The sequence below is a fragment of the Sylvia atricapilla genome, chromosome 9 (genome assembly GCF_009819655.1).
Source record: "Sylvia atricapilla isolate bSylAtr1 chromosome 9, bSylAtr1.pri, whole genome shotgun sequence".
Taxonomy (NCBI): Eukaryota; Metazoa; Chordata; class Aves; order Passeriformes; family Sylviidae; genus Sylvia; species Sylvia atricapilla.
The window spans coordinates 13,798,683-13,821,896 of record NC_089148.1 but is presented as its reverse complement, the minus strand read 5'-3'; the positions used below and the strand labels follow the sequence as shown (position 1 = coordinate 13,821,896).

General features: G+C 42.0%; 2 protein-coding genes across 2 annotated transcripts in view; both read right to left on the bottom strand.

Moving 5' to 3' along the window:
• The window catches only part of PRDX1 (peroxiredoxin 1), a 354,741-nt gene that overhangs the window by 46,680 nt on the left and 284,847 nt on the right, over nt 1-23,214 (bottom strand). The gene's annotated exons all lie outside the window — the stretch shown is intronic.
• GPBP1L1 (GC-rich promoter binding protein 1 like 1) overlaps nt 3,081-23,214 on the bottom strand; it is a 32,127-nt gene continuing 11,993 nt past the window's right edge. The window contains exons 2-12 of the mRNA XM_066324956.1: nt 19,728-20,611; nt 18,925-19,039; nt 18,502-18,631; nt 17,852-18,135; nt 15,084-15,156; nt 13,748-13,941; nt 9,717-9,857; nt 6,078-6,236; nt 5,207-5,331; nt 4,239-4,341; nt 3,081-4,014 (exon numbers count right to left, since the gene is read on the bottom strand). Coding sequence (XP_066181053.1) covers nt 3,868-4,014; nt 4,239-4,341; nt 5,207-5,331; nt 6,078-6,236; nt 9,717-9,857; nt 13,748-13,941; nt 15,084-15,156; nt 17,852-18,135; nt 18,502-18,631; nt 18,925-18,984 — 1,416 coding nt within the window. The 5' untranslated portion in view covers nt 18,985-19,039; nt 19,728-20,611 and the 3' untranslated portion in view covers nt 3,081-3,867. The remainder of the gene's footprint in view (nt 4,015-4,238; nt 4,342-5,206; nt 5,332-6,077; nt 6,237-9,716; nt 9,858-13,747; nt 13,942-15,083; nt 15,157-17,851; nt 18,136-18,501; nt 18,632-18,924; nt 19,040-19,727; nt 20,612-23,214) is intronic.

The following is a 23,214-nucleotide window of genomic DNA, read 5'->3' as shown; positions in this document are numbered from 1 at the left end:
GGAGAGAAGATGGGCAAATGTGGGGTGAGGGAGCAAACAGGCCCCTTGATGGAGAGCACCCCACAGGGCCAGGGCTCACCTGTGCTGTGCTGTTCGGACCTGGCCGGCCTGGTCCTGTGGGCCTTGGCTCGGTTCTGGCTCCCCCCGTGAGGGCTGGGGGCCCACAGCTGTCCTGGCCCCTAGTGTCGCCAGCTGCCGGCACAGCCCTGAAGGAAAGTAAAGGTCTGGGGGCTCAGCACGGCCCCCAGAGCCCCACTCTCAGGGGGTTACTGCATCCCACATGTGCCTCCCCATCGCCCCAAAGCCACTGCCAGTGCCTACCCTACCCTCTCTCTGCTGCTCCAGCTGCTGGGTCCTGGCCCGGATCTCGGCCACATGGCGTTTATGGGCTTCCAGCAGCTCCCGCGGCGGCTGCCGGTGCCCCTGCAGTGGGAGCGGCTGCCGGGGGGGCTCTGCCTGCGGCACACGGGGGTCACCGGGAAGGAGGAGCTGGAGCCCCTTCTTGGGTGATGCCCACCCTGGCACTGGGGATTCACCGTACCTCCTTGCAGCCTCCACTTGCAGACGTGGGGTCGGCCGTGCGGAGCAGGGCCCTCTCACGGGGAGTGAGCACGTCCCCCAGGGGGGCTCCACGCACCTGTCCTGGTCCCCGCTGTCCCCGCACAACTGGTGGGACCTCACGAAGCACAAAGTGATGGTGTGGCTCAGTGTCATCCGTATTTGGGGACACCCCGAACTTGCAGATAGAGAGGGGAAAAAAGGGTGACACTCAGTCCCCCACCCCAGTTAATAAAATACTTTTCTGGTTTTGGCATAATAAGCATCAAGGGCTGCCTGGTGCAGGAATGGTAGGATGGAGGCCTACCCCAGCTCAGACCAAGCTGGATCCAGGATGTGATGCCCTGTTTCCCAGCCCAGCACCTGTCCCTGTCCCTCCTACCCATCCCCATTCTGTGCCAGACCCAGCTCCACACTACCGAGATGTCCTGTGGTTTCCTTGCCGTGCCCTGTGCTCCCTCCACAGCCAGAGGGTCCCTCCCATGGAGGCTGGAGCTGCTGGGTGCCGTAGGCCCGAGGCACAGCTTCTCCAGGTGCACCTGCAGCAGTGGTCGGGATCTGAACGCCAAGCGGCAGCGGGGGCAGAGGAAGGCCCCCATGTCCAACACCCTGGAAAGCAGAGTGGGTGCAATCACTCGGGGGGCCACCCTGACAGGGAGAGGGGGTTCCCCCGCAGGCCTGGCACCCCGGGACGGGCTGGAAGCGTGCACAGACCTGCTGCTGCAGTGTCTGAAGTGGCTGCAGTGTTTGAAGTCACTGTTGCTATGCTGGACGCTGGGCTGGGCAGGGAAGGCCGCACCCCCAGCCCTGGACATTCCCATGTTTACCACCGGCATTGGAATGGGGAAAATAGCGTTGCTGAGCAATCCACAGAAAACAAGATGAGGGAGGCCCCGCGGCCCTGTGTCACTCCGAGGTTACAAAGTGCTCGCTGACAGCCGTGCTGGCCCTCAGGCTGTCCAGGAGTGCCCTTGCCTACCTTGCAGCAGCTCACTCAGCTGCTCCTTAGTGGACTTTAACTAAAGGGGAACCTCCACACAGAGGTGAAACAGCTCCTTCTGCCCTTTCTTGCCACAGGTGTCCAGGCCCTGCCCTTGTTCCCAAAAGAGCTCCTTGCATTCCATCCTTGCACCCACCTCAGCTCCGTTTGCCAAGTCCCTACAATCTTTTCCCCTCCCCTCACTGCCAGTGGTACCCGTCACGGACTCATGATTTGCGCAGGAAAAAGCTGCCATTTGATGGATGGGGACTTGCCCCACCAGGCTCACCCAGGGGCTGCCACTGCCACTTCCAAAGTTTCACGGATATTGAAACCCTCCACAGCCCACAGGAGGATTGGGGCACAACACCTGGTATGAAGCACAAAGAGCTCCTAGGGCCGTGCTGTCCCAGGGCAGTCAGTTCCACCCGAGTGCTCCGCAATCCAATTTCCCCATTCCAAGTGGCTGTCAGCATTGATCTGAGGTGAAGTGGTTTTCAAATTTACCCCAGGTTTTGAGATCAGTGCACACAGATCTGCATAACTTGGTTTAAATGGATGTAGGAAGTCAGACTTTTAAAAAGTGGATAGGTTCTTCCAGACAAAAGCAGTGTTTGAATATTCAAAAGAAACAAGATGATTTGTGCGAAGTCATGCAGGAACTCCAGCACTTCCCCAAACACTCCCAGGCAGCCTCAGCTCCTGGACCCTGGTCTCCAGAGCACAGGAATGAAGAAATGCCACACTGCCCCTCTCCTCTGGGGTTCACCACAGAGCCAGTAGGAGCTGGAGGCAGAGGTAGCAGAGTTACACCTGGCAGTGCTGAGCCTGTGCCCTTGAATCCAGCTGTAAAGATTCAGGGCTAAATATTACCATTTTCTTATACCTCAGTCCTTTCTGCCTGGCAAAGAGTGGATTAAGAACACACAGGCACAACCTTGGGACAAACCCCCTCGGGTCACCAAGACCAGGTTTTGTGTGATTCCATCCAACCCCCTGCAAACAGTGCACAACCCCAGAGCACTTTACAATCCAAAACCTTTGTGCACAAGCTGAACTTAACACCAGACACTAAAATAGCTTAGGCCACAACTGAGTTGTTTGTAAAATTCTTTTAATCTAATAGAAATGTTTTCATGAATTTTTAAAAAAGATTTCAATGAAAACAGCTTTGGATTCAGACATTCCCTTGCCACGTTGTGAACATAAACAGCAGCATTGCACTAGGAACAAGTGACACCGACCGGTCGAGCTTCACCATTTTGTATGAAGCGGAAAAAAAAGCAAACTGCTTTAGTAGAAGATAATTGTGAATTATTTTCTTTAAAAAAAATCCCCAAACATGGACTGTCATCTCAGCATTGTTCTCCCTCTCCCTTCTTAAAGGAAGAGTTCAGCTCCTGCAGTCTGAGCACTACAGCAATGTTTGCCAAGTGGAAAAATAGAGTGGGAGAAGAAACTGTTTATCCCCAGTGCTACTGAACCCCCAAAGTTGCAGGTCCCTTAGAGGAAAGTTCTCCTTACATAAGAAAGACAATTAGAATTGGCAAACTGATGCAAAATATTTATTCCAAGTTAGTTATTTTTGATGCAGTAGTTTTTCCCCCTCATACAGACTCAATGTGATAGTCACTTTTTAAAATCTGTAAATAATGTTATCAAAATAATCTTAATCTTTGAAATCTCACAAAAAATTTATATTTTACAATCCACCCTGAATATCAAGGCTGCAAGAAGAAGAACACAAACAATTCCTATATCCAAATATTTTACAGCTGTACCCAAAAAAAAAAAAAAAAAAGAAAACCACAAACGCCTGGTTAAGTGATGAAGCTCCCCGAGCCGCCAAAAAAAATAAAATAAAATAAAATATTCATGTTATTAGCATTAATTTAACATAATTAGAACTTCAAAAGCCATTTTGTCATCGACAATGATTGTTTTAGCACACCGTTACCGCGCGCTGGGCAATGCGGCGGCACTGTTAGAAGCTTGTTGTTGCAGAGATCAGTCAGCCACTTGTGTCCTGCTCACACGACTGAACTTGTGCACTGCCCCACAAGGGATTTTTTGTCAAAATTTGCTAGCTGCACAAACTTCTAGTAAGCATTAGGGCAAAACCAAAAGAAAAAGCTAAAGAAGCCAATTTCTCTCTTCTTTGGGATACAATTATTTCCCTTGTGCATGAAGTATCAACAACAAAAGAAAAAACTGAACAGACTGGAGACAGAATAAACTCTGTTTAGTTTATACAACCCCAAACACGTGTTGAACTATGAACTGAGTTTATTGGGTTGGTTTTATTTATTTTAATTTTATTGTGCCCAGTTTCAGGCATCGTCATCTGACGTTTCACTGCTACTTGTTTCTGTGTCTGAGTCCTCAATCTTTGTCTTCAAAGTGCTTCCCCAGTGGAACAACAGGCTGGAGCCGCGGCCCTGAAGAAATCCATTCTTCCCAAATCCGTTTCTTCTTCGCTGTAGGAATGAAAGTAAGTTTTAAAACGAGAAAAAGTGTGGAGAGTAACTGTCATCAACCCTCTGTGGACATGAATGCCACATGTAACTGTGTATGCACACATGGATAATGCAGAATTATCCAATCTATTACAGTCTCACTTAAATGCTTGGTCCTTTTGAACACTATTAAGAACAAGCCCTTGAGAAAGGAGAGAGAGAAGTAGCAAGAGCTGTAAACATACCTGCTCTGATTTAATCTGGAACTCTTTGAGCTCATCCTCCGTGAGAGGAAGGTAGTTTTCATCATTTTCAGGATATTCCTGCCATCCCATTTCTTTCAATAACCTGATTGTGGAAAAAATAAAAGGGGCATGAGAACTAAAGCAAGGATCAATGGCAAAGGAAGGAACACTCTGTCCATGAAAAATAAGGTTGTGTAGTAAATCACTCCAAATTCACCAGGGACTCTTCTCTATCACAGACCACTTCAACAATCCTTTGTGTTTACCCACCATTTTTCAATGTCTTTTACAAATATTTAACCATCAGCAGTCCTGTACAATGGGTACATAACCAGCCTGGTGGAAGGCAGGGATTTGAAATTCTAGCTCAAGGACACTGAAGGAGGACATGAGGCAACCAAACCAGTATCACAGCTCAGAATCTTCTAAACCTTACTATCTGCTTGCACCAGATGCTCACACTGCTCATTCAGTGATGTGAGATACAGCCTGAGATACCAGGTAAATATTTTCTTAACTCTCCTCTATTTTTACAACATGTAAAGCAGCACTGGAGTATTCTGAATGCAAACAAAGTGTGGCGTGTGTCTTCAAACCATTACATTTAGGACACCTGCTTGCAAATTAAACAGAATCACCCTTGGTTCATGCTGACTCCCACTGTGAGCAGATAAGTATCTCTAGGCAGCATTAACACATGGGGATGTGGCATTAAAGCAGCATTGGCATTTAATTACAGACCTTGGTAAAACCTTGGCTCACCTGTCATTGGTGTCTTGTTTTACTTTCAATAAGACCCCACCCAGTCCAGCACTATTCACAAATTCCACACACCTCCTTCTCTGTACACACACAGCTACTGCCACTTCCCAGAAATTGAGTTTTCTTCAAAATCGTTTCCTTCTTCTCACACAGCCCAAGGACTTACCCTCCTTTACTCCTGACACTTTATTCTGCCATTTACTCACCTGTGTTCTGCTTCCAATGAATGGGAGAGGTTCTCCCCCTCCTCCGGCAAAGGGAGAGAAAGGCCATTCTGATGGCAATTCTCTTCCCAGTTTTCCTTTGGTTCTGGTGTGCTGTTGCTCTCCATCTAAAGAGAAAAAAAAAAAAAATCATCAAAGTGTGGCTTGCACAGATCCTGCCAACAGCAGTTTCAAGTTCAAGCTTCTGCCTTTGGAAGTCCAGCCAAACCTTTCACCTTGAGCCAGTGTTTTTTACAGAAGCTGCAGCAACGTGTACCTGGCTGTGACAGTACAGCACAGGACAAAGGACGTTTGGTGGCCTGTGCTGCTGTGCCAAGGGAGTGAATGCTGGCACTGCAAAGCCATCACCAGCAGGTCAGAGTGACAGCAGGAAAACTACGAGAATTAAGTGCTCCGAAAGACACACTTTACATACACATTAAGGCACAGATCTATGCATTTGGGGGTCTGGTCTGAGCCTCTGAGGCTTGAGCCATATTCCTGCACCTTTCACAAGCACAAAATTCTACTTTTCTGTGAATGCAGTTTGACAGGGAAGTTGGAAAGCAACTTAAGATGTTAACATATGATACCATTCCTCTCCTCAGAGAATACTTGCAAAAAATCTAGATTACCTTTAACATCTGTGATCTTCCCTTCCACCTCATTTATTCTTACCCACTTGCATTTCATTGTGCTACCCATCCTCCCTCCATCAGTGCTGTGCTCTATTTCCACTGGCACTTGTGTCAGACCAGTGGGAGTCATTCTCTTCCTCTTCCAGAGCCTGAATTACATACACTGCTCAAGGCTTTTTCAGCCCCAACTCCTTCAATAAAAATGATAATATACACAGCAAGGACAGTGAACTTACATCATCCAGCTTGTCACATTCCCTGTTTTCTGTTATCTCCCCATTTCTATCATCCTTCAGCGCCTTCAGGAATTCGCTCTTTTTATCAGTGGTCCGACGCATCAGCTTCGTCAGGCGCGAGGAGCAGATCTCGATGGGAGGGGTGGTGCTGGAAGGACTCTGCACAGGCAGAGAGAACACAGAAATCAAACTGCACTGCTGCGAACCTGGGGCCTCTCCAGTGGCTGTGCTCACACCTTTCAAAAACACTCATCAGTTCTTTGGGTGGCCCTTAACCCCTGAAAAAACCCCAACCTAATGTCAAATTCCCATCAAAATACTCATGGGTGTTGCACATTCACTTCTCCCATCTATTATTATCAACTTAATTCCTTTTCTTCCCCTAGGAGTCAATTCACATGGCCATGAATGTGTTTATTTTGTTTCTTTGTAATGTAAGTCTCTCGAGCAAGCTGGTGCCTACAACGGAGTATTAGGGCAAAAAATTTCAGGCAGGATTCGAGCCCTACAAAAATTAATAAATTAAGCAAATCAAACTCAGTTCAAATTTGCGTTTTAAGTCCTGACAGACTCCACCCTGAAATTAAGCTATGGGGAGGTAATCTCCTTTCAGGGCGTGGTCATATCCTTAAGTAACCACAACCGGGTGCGGAACCGGCAGCCACAGCCTGGGAATCCTCCCCTGGAGAGAATGCTGCCAACTGCTGGCTCTGTACACTCAGCCCAGACAGTTCAGTGTGGGGCCAGACATGGACAGCCCTGGAGCTTGTGGGAAATCTGCTCAGCTCAGTGCATCAACACAAGGAAATCTCCTGTGCTCTTCCAGTGTTTAACTTCCTTAGTAATCTGGAGTCTGTGAATCAGGCCCCCTGGCAGTACCATGCCATGATCCTGCAATAGGAGCACTGCTAACCGAGGTGAGCTTTCAATTTTATCTGTTCCATGTTTTGACTGGGCACACGAAAGGAGTCTAAGAATATGTTATGGGAAAGTTCCCAGTATCTTAACCTCCTGCTGGAGTTTGCATCTGGCTACTCTAAAACAATGAGGAATTTAATCATTATTATGGATAACTGACACCAGAATATTGCACGCAAAACTACTTTTTTTCTTCATGTACATGCTTTGATTTTTTTAAAAAAATCAATATTAAACCAGTTAAATTTCCTGAAGTTTGTAGTGTTTTTCTCCCCACACACTTTTTTAAGCTGCAGGGGAAGGTTGCAAATTCAGGCTCTTCAAAATTAATCTCCTGTGCCAAAATTTTTTACCACACTCTAAGCAAAGATCAAGGGAAGTTAACCAAGAACAAGGCAGCAACTGCTGCTTATATTTCTAATGGCTGTTGCATGTGAGACACTGGTGTGAAATAATGCCTGCAAGGAAGTAAGTGTAGCCTGGAAGTAATTTCTCAGGCAGACCTTTCAGATTCTGCCTAATTCAACACAGTAAGAAATAAATCAGCAGTTGTAACAGACCTAATGAGTGACTGCAGCTATCAAGATAAAAAGCCGGCACAAGTGAAATTGAGCTCTCAACCTAACTATTAGTTTGACTGCAGTGACAGAAGGTAACAATGAACAAAGGAGACTAAAATTAGATGTCTTCAGGTAACCTGAAATACTCATCTTGAACTCTTTGCTAGTGGGAGTTTTGATCTCTAATAAACTACTGAGGTACTAAAACGTGATTTCTACACATCAGGGGAAAACAGTTACCTCTAAAGTTTAGAAGCAACAGATCTCTGAAAAGGATTAATTTCACCTCAATTCTGGTCTTATGCATAGCTTTCTGTAGAAGTGTTATGTTTTACAAAACATTCTTCTTTAGCACTAAAATAGTAAACTGGCATCTCTTCTAAAGTAAGCTTAGCCCTTTGACTGAAGCATCAAAGCATCTCTGTCTTTTGGTGTTGCCTTTTTTTTTGGGTATTTGAGTTTTTATGAATGAAAGAACACTATGCGTCACCTCAGATTTGTTGTGACATCTATGTAACACGGATGGCTACTCTTATAGAAAAGTAATCCTGAATTGATTTTAAGAACTCAGGCTGTATTGCAACTTGGCTGTCTTAGACTGGCTTATGGGGACAGGGCCAGCACTAGTTGGCACCCTTTTAGTTTTCAACACACTGTGGTCTCTTATGAATAAAGGTGCTGTTTCTACCACTTCTGCAAGAAGTGCATTAGCCCCCTTTCAGAAGCAAAGAGCCAAAGACGATGTGTAGTAGTCCTGGAGAACCAGGATTGCAGTCCCATCTGCTGGCCACACACCTGTGTTTTCATACTGTAGATCTCCAACAGATTCAAAGAAAAATGTATTACAAGTGCCTAGTTTAGTTGGAAGGAATTTTTAAGCCCTTTATGTTAAGCTCTCAGGTTGGTACCCAACATCTTCACTGACTGGAGATTCACAGAAGACTTTTTTGGGGGCAAGTGAAGGAAACACTTGCATTACTCCTGTATGATACAAAGTGAATGCCTCTCTCCTGTCTGCTGAAATGAAAGCCTGTTTAAGTTTACATATTTACACTGTCCATACTGTGCTATGCATGCACAAAAGGAAGGCTGTCAGCAGCACAAAGAACTTTGCCAGAAGAGAGAAAAGCAAGGTAAGGGAAATGAACAGAGTGTAAGATGTATTTGTCAAAGTAATAGGAACCTGTTTATTAAGTATTGCCTTTAATGACTGCTTGTACACTCAGCTGTGGCTAAGGCAGAAAAGTGCAGGCTGCTGCAGGAAAAGTCTGCAAAGCAGAGAATCATAAAGAAAACAAGGCCTTATTTTAGAAGTCATGTCTATAAGGGCACAAGCCAAGTGCACAACTAAAAAAATCCCCTGATTCTACATTAAAAGAAGCTAATTTCAGATGTTGTGACTCATCATTTACAGAATCACAAATCATTAAGGTTGGAAAAGACTTCCAAGATCATCAAGTTGAACCTGTAAAGAGCAGCTGCATTGGCCAGGAATTTATCACAGTCTGTTCTATTTTTGTTCTTTTTTTCTTGTGCTCTGTTACAGTTATTGCTAAAATATTAGGAGATTTATATTCCAAGGTTCTTTCTACACTTCAGATCAAAACTATGGGCAAGCCAGTTTCCATTTCAGCAGATTACCTCCTTCCAGTGCCAAAATTAAAATGATACTGTAGCTCAAAAGTCATATGTACACATGTTAAACTCCTTCAACCCCCTCAGAACTGAGTGCTTGTGCTGTTGTTCTAGACGAAGGAAATTAAGCAGATCACCTTCCTTCCCCTTCCTTTCCTATACTGAAAAACATCATGGGAATCAATTTGCCTATCTACTCACATCAGTTCTTGGGATCTGCACTCCCATAACACCAAGCTGACGCATGTCTTGTTACACAACGCCATTTAAAGCATTAGTACATTTTTTTTACTGGAAGGAAATTCTAATACAGTTGAACAAACACCAATGGCTTTACAGCCAGATAAACCCTATTTTTATTTCTTTTAGTGTATTGTTGATGTGGCAGAATGTGCTAAGAATGTACAAGTGAGTCATCCCTCAAGGGTGCAAAGGTAGGTAGCACATGCAGAGATGCTTTATAATATTTATGCTCTAGTAGGTGAGTGACAAAAGCTCCCACCCTATCCCTAAGCCCAACCCTTACCTCTTTGGGAGAGGTGAGGACTGAGCCACTTGCCAGTACCGCTGGTTTGGTTACAGACACTGGACTGGTAAAGGCAGAGTCACGGGTGGAGGACAGCGAGCCTGGTTTATGTTCACTTCTGTTGGCTTTCCATGGGCTTGGCTGTATTGAAGAGAACACAAAATACAGGGTAGTAAATGGTAAGGCAGGAGAAGGGGTTGCTTGCAAGTACTGAAATAAATAAGCAACATTATGCTGGCTGTTGTATGGATTTTCTTCTTCCCTCTCCAAGAACAGTCTCAACAGATTTATTTCAACTCCTGGTGTCTTCTGTTTTCCCCAAGTAACATGCAATTCTGGTTCATGGGCACCACCCTTCAGTAAAACACCATTAAGAGCTCGCAGAGAAAATCCAGCACTGCCCTTCATGGATTGGAATCACTACTGTGTAATGCAATTCATCTTACAGATACCCACAGATGAGAAATTAAAAAAAAAATCCCAATTAAAATGACATTTCTTAGGGGAACACTACATGCCATGAAGAAAGGATTCCAATCACTTGACAGGAAGTTTCCCTGTGTGAAGAAAATGATCATCATGCAATATTTTGGTTAGAGTGAGAATGAAAATTATTTATTTCCTAGGTCTCTGAAAGTGTCCATTATTGCACCGATTTAGCAACAATAACAAGAAAAAGAAGCAAAAGCATCCAGTTTATTACAGTGCAGGATCCCTTGCTGTTTTGCCCTCGATACTCTCTGCAGTATCCCTTTGAATACATTGGCTATTTGGCTGAAGAGTGAAGACTTCAAGATAAGTTTTTGTTACTTGGAATGTTGTTCTTGAAGCTCTCTTATCACTCAGGGACAAACACTGTGAAGTGAGAGTCTCTACTAAAACAATCCTAAGAAGAAATTTGTACCAAGTAGCATTAGCAAGACACTGTCAGAACATTAAAACATAGACATTCCTTTGACCCACTAGACTTCCGAAGCCAGCTTCAAGTCGTTAGTAAAATAATTCATGCGCAAATGGGATTCGGTTACATCTGAGATGCAACAGAACTTGTAATCTGCCAGCAATGAGAACAGAGACACTATTTCAGTATGTTGTCACCGTCTACTGGGTTCTTCTATGAATTAAAATAAAATACATTGCATGAGGATGCCACCAGGTTTACTCTTCCACTCTAACTTAAAAATGAGCATCCCACACTATGACATAGATTCTATGGCATCCACAGTGCACATTAAAAAACATCCCCTTTCAAACTTCAGAAATATCCTGATTTGCACAATATTTATCGCCTGTACTAAAATTAGGGCGCAGTATGACTGACAAGAAGTTTCTGTCCACAGCTCCAGGTTTGCATTGTTCAATTCCCAGCCCAGTGCTGTTCTCCAGGCTTCCACAAAGGGGCAGCTCGCAGTTCCAACAGATCCAAACACAGACCCCTATTGCTTTCCCTGGGTGGCTGAGTGTGACCTTCGTGCATTGCCTGACTGTGAGCTATTTGCCATCTCGATTAGCCAGAAAGAACACACTTGTTTCACTGCCACCAGTTCTCGTCCTTTCTCAACTACTTGGTACAATTTAACAAAACCATTTTTCATTCGGTTTTCCAGTGACAGCTTTCCAATACTGCTGACTTAGTGGAAAGGACTGTTTTGAGTCTACTTCTTCATGCACTGTAATTCCTGGATAACTTTCTAGAAGTCTTCAGGGTAAGGCATCCTACTACTGCTGCTTTAAGGTTGTGACTTTAAAAAGGCATCAATGCACACAGCTTTTCTGGCTAAGGAGGATATGCTGATACCCCACCTTCTGGTTTTGCTAATGGTCATCATTCATTAACAAAGCATTGTTGCTAATGTTGATGACATTAACAGATAATTCCTCCCACTGCAATCCCTACCACCAAAGAATATCACACTGTCCCAGTAATCACAGCACGATGTCAGGTCAGTGCATAAATACTTAGAAATTAGCAGCTAAATCACTAAGTACATATTTACAGCCTGCTTAATGTGACTGATCTCTTGAGCTACATATCAGAAATTAACACCTTTTCCACTAGCAAAAGAACATTTTCTTTATTATCAATACTGCAATATTTCAGGTATAAATCCAGGTGTAATTCAGGCCTACTGGATGCAGTGAAGTAAAAATTTCATTAAAAGGAATGTAGGCAGGTACCACTACATATTGCCATAATCTCTGATTTGAATACAGATAAGCAATCTGGAATGCAAATGAACTACGTAACATGTAAAGCAAGCTAAAAAAACCCAACTCTACCACTATTTTGACGGATACTGAACATTCAGATCATAGTCAGTTTTATTCCAACTGTGAGCAGTGAATAATGTATTCTTTTTATCTGAAGAATCAAAACCTACATAGTCTAATTTCAGAATATGGTTAGGAAAAGCTTCAAGAGCAGCTCTCCTTCACTGAATTAATGAAAAACCTCAGTCCATGGGCTTTAGAAGCAGCTACAACAAATGCAACAGTTATTGCACAGAAAGCTGCAAGAAGCAACTTGCTGTGCAATTTCTGTTGCACTTGTAGCTGCTTCTAAAGCTGCTACAGTAGCTAAGAAGATTTTTAAGCCCAAATTATAAATTGTCAAGCAACAGGTGTATCATGAGCAGCAGTAATAACACGCATTCCCATAACTTTCAGAAATGTATTTTCATCTCTCAATCTCTACATTAGTACAGCATTCACACCTCAGAAATGATCTCTGCATACAACAGCCAGTAACACAGACAAGCTGTATGCATTGTGGTTCATGAATTTTCTGTTTACTTTGAAGCCAGAGACAATCTAACAGTCTGGTCAGAAACTACATCTGGCGTTTTGTTTCAAAGACACAAAACATCCAGAGTAAACCCAGGTCAGACTGTATCTACCCATGTATCAATCAAGCTGTAAAACCAAAAATAAAAAGCCACAGAAGGTTCCCTCCCATTAGAAGCTGCATTTTGTTTACCTATTCTAAACAAGAACATATATAGACTGAAAACTGTGTGTAGAATGGAAAACTCCTTATAAATAACCTTTCTAATGGGCCAATTTATCTCATTTTACCAAGAAGTAGATTAGCTGTCAAATTAAGTGTTTAGAGAAGATTATTTGATAATCATTTTAACTACTACAATTTTCTGTAGCTGGCAGAATTTAACCTGAATTAACAAAAATTTACAAAAGGGAAAGAAGCTCTAAACTTGCTTTAGAGCTTACTTACGTAAGGAAGCTGTGAATCTCATATTTTGCTTTTAACTTTGAAGTGTGTAATAGTTATCTATTGTAATCATAAGAAGATTCTGTTGGGATATCGCAGCCAGCATTAGTAATTAATACTCTTCAGAACTCAAAGTATTTGGACATCTCTTTAGAGAACAACCTAACTAAACTTTTCTTTTTTAGCTTTTAAAATACTTTTACTATGAATTCTTCAAAATTTCTAAGGCATCTATACATCTCGGTTCTCCAGAAAAATGGGCAAGATTAAACCTAAAACTAAGAAAAAAAATTACCTGGTCTTTTTTAGCACTACTGTATTTCCTTCAGTAAAAGAACTATAGCACAAACCCCATGGCTTTTCCAGATTGTTTTTAAAGCTCAACTAAATTACACCTGAATTACAGGATGTTACAATCTAATCTGATCTTAGCCTCAATTGTTCTGGACACATCAAAGTATTGTAACCCAATAAAGATTTTTCAAGGTAGTCATGTGAGCAGTTCAAGCACATAGCAGCACACATTCCACCGCTCCAGCAGTGCTCATTTTGTCTTGCCAAGATAAGGATTTGTCTAATGCATGAGGTCACACCCATTCAAATAGACCGCAGTGTAGTCAGAGGTTAGTTCTCCCTATGGACAAACCCAAAAGGCATTTTAACAGAGAACAACTTCAGTAGTAAATAGACCTCTACTGTAAAAGCCACTGCCCAGAAACTACTAGATTCCAACTCCTGCTGCTTGTTGGGGGATTGATTTCTTTGATCTGCAGTTCACTAATTTGGTTGGAACCCTCTGTACCTTGGAAGGAGGAGCTGCAGGTTTAGGAACTAGATTTTTGTAGACACTTGGGACAATGGTGGTGGCTTTGTTGCCATTTGCCAGGTGAGAAACAGGTGATGTAAATGCAGCTGAGAAGGCGGCGGAAGGATCCTCTTTTGAAACCTTTTTGATGACCAGCATCTTGGTAGGTTGCTTGGCACTAGGGGGGTTTTCTGTAAAAACAAAACAAGAGATTCTGAAATACAGATGTTCAGTTTCAGAACAGCCTCAGTACACTGCTCCAGTTCCTCCCTCTCCATCTTACATACTGAATCTTAGATACTTAGATTCTGAGACCATCAGCTGCTCTTTTGTTTCAGCACTGAGAGAAGATACTGGATGTGGATATCTAAATACAATCTTTTCTAATTTAAATATAACAGCTTCATTGATGCTGAAACGAAAAACCTACAGTGACATCAGTTAACATTCTTGCACCATTCTACAGAAATCAGAACAGGTATGAGCATTTTTTTGAGCAACCATGGATCAGCTTTGTTAGCTCACTAACACAGGAAAAACATTTACGTAACTTATACCTCAAAAGACACAACGCTTTTACAAACAAGCACAGTTAATGATTCTTAGGCCAAATAAGTACATTTCCAGGAGCATAACAATTTTAAAAATACTAATAGTATAAACAGAAAAAAGCCCCATACATGTTGTCAATAGGCTTTGAGCAGAACATCAGCTACCTGACAAACATGCAAAAAGAATACAACCCAACAGTATTGCAAGAAGTGTTTTGAGCTTCTTTTGCATTTGTATTATTTTAGAGTATCTAACCCAACTAATCCAACTAGGTATTAACAAATCTGTGTTTAATTTCTAGAACTGGCTTCACTTTTTCTAAAGGCACAGATTCACAGAGTACTTCAGGATCAAAAGCAAGGCTGTTCTGAGTTTAAAAAAATCAAATAAACTCAAGCCACAGAACTACGACAGCTTTGCTGTACTTCCACTATGAAGATCCCAAGTCAGGAACTAATGTCTAGTCCACTCCAATCTGCTCTGCCCTTCAAGTGATGTCTGTGTGAAACTGTAACTGCAGCACGACAGGAAGCGAACACACAACAGTGACATTACTGCCACTGGCTGTTTTTTTATGACAAGACAAGCACAGCTGCAAACACACAAAAAGGCCAAGAGATTAGGGAAGACTGTGGGAGGAAAACAACAAAGGACAGAAAGCAGCAAACTGTCTGCTTCACTTAGATCTTTAAAATATTTTTGAGCAAAAAACCCAGCATTTAAACACTGGTTACAACTTTCTGCTCCATCATCAGCACTGTGCACAGTGACCTTTACCTACCCCATACTCCAGAAGGTGTCCCTAAAGGTTTGTTCTGGTTGTTTTGTCTTCCAGCTTCTGGATTCAAAGATGGCTGTAAAAAGACAATGTAAATGAATATATTGTTATATCACATATAACAAAAAATAATCACTATTAACATTTTGTTTCCAGGAGCCCAGAGTATGAGTAGATTTCTCTGAACAGCACCTGAAGTGGAAGAAAGTGCTTTGCCACAAGACATCTAAAAATCGACTTTGCCTTCTCCCTGGTTTCTCCTGTATTTCCAATGGAAATATCAAAGGGTTCAGGATAATGCCTCTAGTCTTCTACTATAATTAAGTAGGTTCAGTACAGGCATAAAGAAATCAGGTATTTGATCATCAGCTCAAAAAATAAAATAGAATCCACATAATCAGTATATGAAGAATCTACCCTAATTTCATAAATATTTTAATAAAATAATTATGCATAAGCCAATCAAAAACCTCCCAATACTAGTTTCATAATGTAAAGGAATATGTTTACTGACAAAAACCCACTACATTTAAATTTGTATCAAACCTCAGAATCCACTTTTTAGGACAAAAGTGCACACAGACTCAGTGCTCTCTGCAGACTTACACATGATTCTGTTTCAGAATTCAACTGGGAGGAACAACTAGACATGTCCAAGCTCAAAGCCAAGTGAAGAAAATCTAAGCATTCAATGACAAGTGCTCCTGATCAGCTATTCCTCTTCCTCTGTCCCAAATAACCTCAGTTCAAAATAGTCATCTTTTTCCTCTTTTCAATGAATTCCTCCTATGTCAGTTACTGTGGTGACAGCATAACTCTTTAACAGTGAGCATCTGAAATAGTAGGCATTTCTGCTCTGTAAGAGTAAGGAAAAATGTCACACCACAGCATAAATTCCCACCTCAGTCTCCAGAAACTGCTGTGTTTAAGTGCTTCAGTTTATAGCTACAGGTCAGTTTTACAGCAGGGGTGCTCACACTTAGACTAACAGCCTGCTTGCAGACCTTTCAGGAACTTAAGTGTTGTCAGCCATGCAGGCCTAACAGCTACACACCTAACCACAGCATACATCAGCTTCACCACTATGACAAAGACAGTACAAGAGTTACTAAACAGAGCTTGCTGCTAACCAGACAGTGTGTGGTATTATCATCTTAAAATTAAGGAAAGTAATTAGAGAAGGAACAGCCATGTAGTTGGGGAAGGCACTCATCAAGGCACTGAAGAAGAGAATGAAGTACATGGAAGAAAGATTTAGACCAAGATAGAAAATAAGAGATTGCACAGTTGCAATCATTGCAATATTTCTAGATTTCAACAGACTTCTGACAGTCAGAAAACCAGGCTAATAGAGAGCCTGAATTATAGTATTCTTGAGAAATCAGCTAGTAGAAATTCACACAAGCTTTATCCTCACTCTCCAGCTGTTAACCACCCTGTGATGCAGACTCCTACTCCAAGCAGCAGCAGCTGAACAAGAGCATGCAATCACTTCCCAGGTCCTTCACTGAAAAAAACCCAGCACTTAAATAAAACTGCCTCCTGTGGCAATTTAAGTGTAGGCTCTGGATTTTGGCCTGAAGCAGCTGTGGGTATTCATGCATTTCACTCCAACTCGTAAATTCCTGAGCAGAAGCCATCAAACTGCCACAACAATTTTGGCTGTCAACACCCTTCCAGAGACAAATGCTGAATAAAATAGCAAAACCCTCATGGTGATGATACATGAAAGTGTGCACAGTAACACCAGAACCTCTCATTACAGGAGGCAGCAAAAGCTTTAGCACTGAAGATGAAGACAGAGGAATTGCATTAGAGGAAGGGACAGAGTTATCAGAATTTTACAGAGGATATTCTCCTCGTTACACTGGTCAAGAAGAGCCTAGAGACAGCAAGAAATAAATGCAGAAAGGAAAACATACAGTCTGATAATATAACACTCTTCAGGGGTCAGGAGAAACAGAATTAAATTGAAAAGAGAAAACAGAAAAGGTGCACATCTCTCAAAGCATTAGCATTAAAGAAGGAACATAGTAAGCATGAAAGCCTTAAGTCCAAATATTGCCTGATAAAAGTTTGAAAAACTACAGGTATTCCAGCCAGGATGTAAGATATTGTCATACTGATAATACCACATGAATCAAAATGCTGAATAAGAAGAAAGTTGGTGAACTGGAGATGTCGATGAAAGAAATAGCTCAAGAAACCCTGATCCACAGATTAACAGAGAGAGAAAGGAAAACATCTCTGATAATACTGTTCCAGAGGATTCAATGCAGACGGTGGCAAAGGTCTGAGCATGTCATGAACAAGCTTGGAAAGGTTATCACAAACACTGACACGTATTAGAGTGAAGGAGACAGGAAGACTGAAGCAGGAAGACTGAAGATAAGCTGAACAGATATATTTCTAGGAGCAAAAAAAAAGGCTTTGTAAGCAAAGCCACAAAATCAATACAACTACTCTTCTTCTGTCACCTTACAGGCTTTGCTGAAGACCTGGCTTGAATGTTACAGTGCCTTCCGTTCCCAATAACCACTTGGCAAAACATACGAGCCAAACTCCATAATCCAACAAGTCTTCAAGTCCTGATGGCTCTGGGTACCAATCAGCATCTTACCAGTGCTGGGATAATTTTGTTAAATTTGTTCTGTCTCAAACATTGAATGGAATGAAACTCTAGATCCTCACCACCTATCAATGCTAATACAAACAAGATGTGAAAGGCCATTTCTCACACCTTCCACTCTAGTGAGGAGCTACACACTTACAAAGTCTTCCTCCTCAAACTGCAAATGCTCTTTATCTTCCTTCTTCTCTTCCCTGGATTCAACAGGCAGCTTTTCTTGAAAGGCGGAACTTTTCCGAGAATGGAAGTTGCCATTCCAGTGGCGATGAACTCCAGTTCCTCCTCCTCCACGCTGGCTCACACCATCATGGCCCCGTGAGGGACCATGCCAGCCAGGCTGACTGCCAGAAAGCCCAACATGAGCTCCTTTAGAAACACCAGAATCTACAGAATCATGGCGGAGAAGGGACGGCTGATGCCAGCAGTCTAAACAAAAGGAAATAAGGATGCAAATTAAAAAAAAAATCAACAAAGTATGCAGAATACTGGAAATATCAGGTTGTTTTTCTCGTTGTTCAGCCAGTGGTCACTAAATAACTGCTGAGCTGAACTTACTACGTACTGTGTGATTATATCAGAAAACAAATCAAGCTACACAATGCACATACAGCTACCATGAAAACCTCTTAAGGCCTGAGCACATTGCCCAGGAGAAGAGAGTAGACAACTTCCTCATAGGATGTTCTGAAAAGGTACAATTTGGGAAAATGTTTCTATTCTGCTGAATTCTTCATTTTGTAGAATATTTCAAAATGCTTGCTCTCAGGCTGCATTCTGATCCTTCTTACTCACCTCCCGCAGTTCGGAGGGGCCCATTATTGAAAAATCCATCGGAAGAGTTGTGTCTCCTGCGGCTCACGCCAAAGCGGCCCTCTCCCCGTGGAAGATGCTCTCCATGTTTCTCAAAGGTGGCTGCAGGGGACTGCAGAAAGTAAAAAGTTATGCAATGAAGCACTCATTTGGACTCTCCAGGAGCCTGTCAGCCCAGCAGTGACATCTTGATAATTGAAAAAACCACCAACCCCCACATTCTTGTATGAGTTTTCAAGAGAGCATCCATAACTGCATTGATTAGCCAGCAACATCAACGAGCCTGGATCTAATCAGAATGGCTCACAAATCCACCTGCTCCTCACAAAGAATCGCAGAGAACCCAACACACTGATATTACCCATAGTCAGAGCTGTGAAAGGAGCTGATCTGTCTTACTGTTACCTTGGTTGACTGTGGTGTTGAGAAGTTAAGCCAGGCAGGAACAAAGTCATGCTGCGCCATTTAGGTCCAGTGTCTCCCTTCAATAAAATGAGGCATCAAACCTCATGGCCAGGCTCTGTAAATGAAAAGAACATTCCCTGTCATCTTATCCAAACTAAAATTATAATACAATTTATCTCTCAAAGTTTGGCCTACACAAATAGGAGGGGAAAAGGAGGGAAGTTTTTTGTATTATACTTGAGCATTGTTCTTCTCCTGCTGACTTTGTTCCTCTGACTGAAACAGGTAAGAACTTCAACATTCCCAGTTAATTCCTGTTTACAATTAACGCACCTATGAGGTTCACAACAGAATGGGCATGGAGGGGAAAAAAATAAAACCAATGGCATAGAAAAGCCAAACAAGGCAATGTAATAATGAAGACATGGTAGAATTTGGGGTACAATCCTTCACTGCTCATTGTCTCACAGTCTGCAAAGGGGTGATCACTGCATGTTTTATTCTAGAGGCTGTAAATCAGATATGACCAACTGGTGATGTTAAGACACATCCAAAGCAGATCAGAGACCTGAACAACAACAATATGCCAGCTCCTGCACCACTACGTTCTTTCCAACACAACACAGCATTTTTTACTGCTCAAAATGACGAACATTTCACCAGTCCTCTGTATAACTGAAGTCCACCTTTTTATTTGTGGAAGGTTCTCCAATTTACCATTTTGCTTTATTTTTCAACTTTAATTTCTCTAGAAACAAGCCAACACAGTATAAGCAATGCAGTAAATACGCATGATCACTTACCCTGAGTTTGGCCTCTGCAGTCCAATGTCCTCAGTTTGTGTGCTTCAGTGACCTCTGGGTTCCTTCCTTCTCCAGAATTCTGGAAGGCCAGCCTTGAGGCAACAGTGCGTCTCGAAGCAGAGCACGAGAGGCCGCACTTCGTGCCAACTGTGCCCTTCACCCCCTCAGCTGCTCATTTTACCCTCTCTTTGCACTCTCACTACAAAAAAAAGATACCTAAGAAGGTAATTTATATTTAAAAAAGCCACGCCTATGTTCACCTCATTAAATTTCCTCTGGTCGTGGTAGTACAGAAATCAGCCTTTACATTACAAAAAGGTTTGTAAAGCTTGCATGACAACATTCAGAGCAACATCATGGTTAATACTGAACAGATACACTCAAGGCTGCTGGACAGTTCATGATCTGCAGCAGATCAACCTAAACACTCTGGAAAAAAAAGATATTACATAAAAATGTTTGCCCTAAACGCTAAGATCTAAACAAGAAGCATCTGCCCAAGTGCTCTTAAAATATAAATTTCATTTTTATCACATACATCTGCTAAAAAAAGGTAAAATATTTAAAAAATGAATGTTGGGATATACTCTAGTCTTCACGTAACTTGGCTAATGCTCCAAAGAGCTAAGCACTACTTGATATAAAGCTCAGAAGCAGGCACAAATGTTCTCCCTGTTTTTCACCATTTACATGCTGAAACATAGGTCAAATGAACAAAAAAAGCCAGGTCCAAAAATAATCTCTTCTACTCTATTTTTTGTAGACTGGGTGCTGCTTTTAAAGGGACACAGTTAATCCACAACAGCTTCTTGTTCTACAGTGAAGAGTTCACTTCTGGCTCATAGTCCTCTTCCATCAAAGAGGTGAGACAGGAACTGTCGTCACTGTAAAAAAACCAAACACAACTCCATCAATACAAGTGGTATAAACACGACAAAGTATGACTAAAGAGAAGAACAGAAAGGGAAATCGAGCAACTAGGGTGAAAGTGGCAAAAGCTATTTGATCTCTGATCAAAACAAAACATGAAATAATCTAATTAAAAAAGAGTCCCTGAAAAGCGCATTTTTACTTTTAAATTATCATTTCCCAGATTTATTCCACAAAACGGAAACAAAAACAATCAGAATAATGGGAAGACTGGAGAAACTGCATGCAGCTGATGAAAGTGATTCCACACTTCACAGTAATTTTAAAACCTGCTGCTAAGATAATGAGACTCTGGGCTGCAGGTAGGCCTGACCATTCCAAAATGCATCTCTACATGCCCTCGTGATTCCTCACCTGCTCCAGTACAGCCAGATTCCCCTCTCAAGAGGAAGACAACAGCAATACAAATGGTATTCCATCAACTTCTCCAAAGAAAGCACCATCATCACCCCCAAAACCTGAGCTATTCTGCTATGACCTCTTTTTTCTTGAACCACCCTACCTAAGCAGAAGCAAATAGATAGTTTAGTGATCCTGAAACAACTGAGTAGTTTTAATACTCCTTTGATGCCATCAGCTGTTTCACAGAATGCCTTTAGGTGTGCCTTACTGTGCCTTTATATTTGACTTATGAGAGTTTGTTTTCATATGGTTCCATTCTTTAATCAGTTTTGGTTTTCACTGTGTATGCTATGTCATTCTTTACTTAAGCAGTGTGGATTTCAAAACAAGTTTTAAAGGTGATTTTGATCAAGGCTCAAAATAAATACACACTGTAGAATAGTAAAATAATCGCCCCGTTAATAAACCCCTTCATTTTTATATATTTTCTTTTTCTTTCTGGAACTAGATGTTATTGTTATATAGAGGAGTTTGGAAATGTGGAAACACTTCTGCACCTAAGCTCTGAACCACAATCACATTTCTGCCAAGTAAGAACAAGCAGTCTCACAACACATATGAACTACCAGCCAAGATGTGAAAAAAACAGAGTGGTCATGGCCACACACAGTACTGACCCGGGAACTTTCTGAGCACCCTATCCTGTGCTACAATCTGTTGTGTCACACACTGCAAACAACTGAATTTCTAATGCATAAAAACATGGTTTTTATATTAAAGGGTAATTTTCCAGTGTGTCTAATGGACATAATGGAACATCTGCTGCAGACAGAAGAGTCTTCCTACCCTGCTAAACTCTGCACAGGCACAGAACTCCTTCAGATGTGACCTTCTAAGTTTACTACCAAACGTTTGAGCAGTAAGTAGAAGATAAAACAGGGACAAAGTCAATGCAGTTGACCATATTTAAACAAGATTCATTACCTTCTGAATAAATATGCTTTTCAGAACAAACTGTATAGCAATCAAGCTATGTCAAGCTATTGATAGAAGTTAAAAAATTTAAGAAGTTGATTTAATGAACCATGAGAACAGTTCATAGCAATGTGAAAAATGGACATAAAGAAAGCCCACAGGGAGCTGTTCTCTGGATTTAAGCCATCTAAATAAATGAACACCACAGAACTGCAGTTTTGAAATAAGAATGAAGTCTGAGTACAAAATAAAAATAAAAACACCACAGAAGTACAGTATCTAGGTTCCATTTACCAAAAAGGTTCCCAGTACCTTTGGGAAAGTCAAGGAAAAAGCATATCAACAGTTTGTGTTGCTGTGTGAGTCTTCCGTTTTTATTTCAGCACAATCAAAGCGAAGGTGAAACATTTTGTCAAACTCCAACCACCAATTTACAGATGATCTTGCAGAGATTTGGGTCTCCCAAGCTGCTATTCTGATATCACTGTTAGTAGGAGTGACCAGGGCAGTCCCTTAAGCAGCACCTAACAAGCATGTAGACAGTCTAGGACAACACCCACACCTGACTCCAAAATTCAGTAGGGACATAAACAACTCTTCAGTCATCGCCTTCCTGAGCATGTCCCAGCACAAAAAGAACAACAGATGCCACATTTAAACAATACTTTTTGCTGAAGCAAAACCCTCGTTAGATGAAGTGCTGTAAATTATAGTAGCACTGAAACTCTTCAGTCTCCAGGATTAGCCCACACACACTCTGAATCCTGTCCAACAGCACATCTGTAATCTACCTGAGACCACTTCCACAACCTACCACTCTACTGACAACAACATCACAAAATCCGAACAGGCAAGACCCAAAGTCTCTACATTACCCTCTTTGACAGTAACCTACAATAAATTCTCGAGAAATAAAGTGCAAGATCAAGAACAAATACCATCAGGACTCCCAGGATACTTTCTCACACTTTCAAGCCAGAGTCTGTATTACAATTCAATATCAGTCAGAGTTCTATGCAAATCTGTTCAGTTGCTTTGCTTTCAGACATATTTATACATTTTTGCCTCCCAAATGAGAGTGGGCACAGTTTACTTGTGCTTTATGTAGAAGTCAACTTGTAGCTATTAAAAAATATCAGCCTCAATTCAACCGGATATTTTCTTGTGCAGCCAAAGTGCCCAACCACATTCTATTCAGTTTTTCATGATACTCAAGATTTTACAGAAGGTACATGGACTC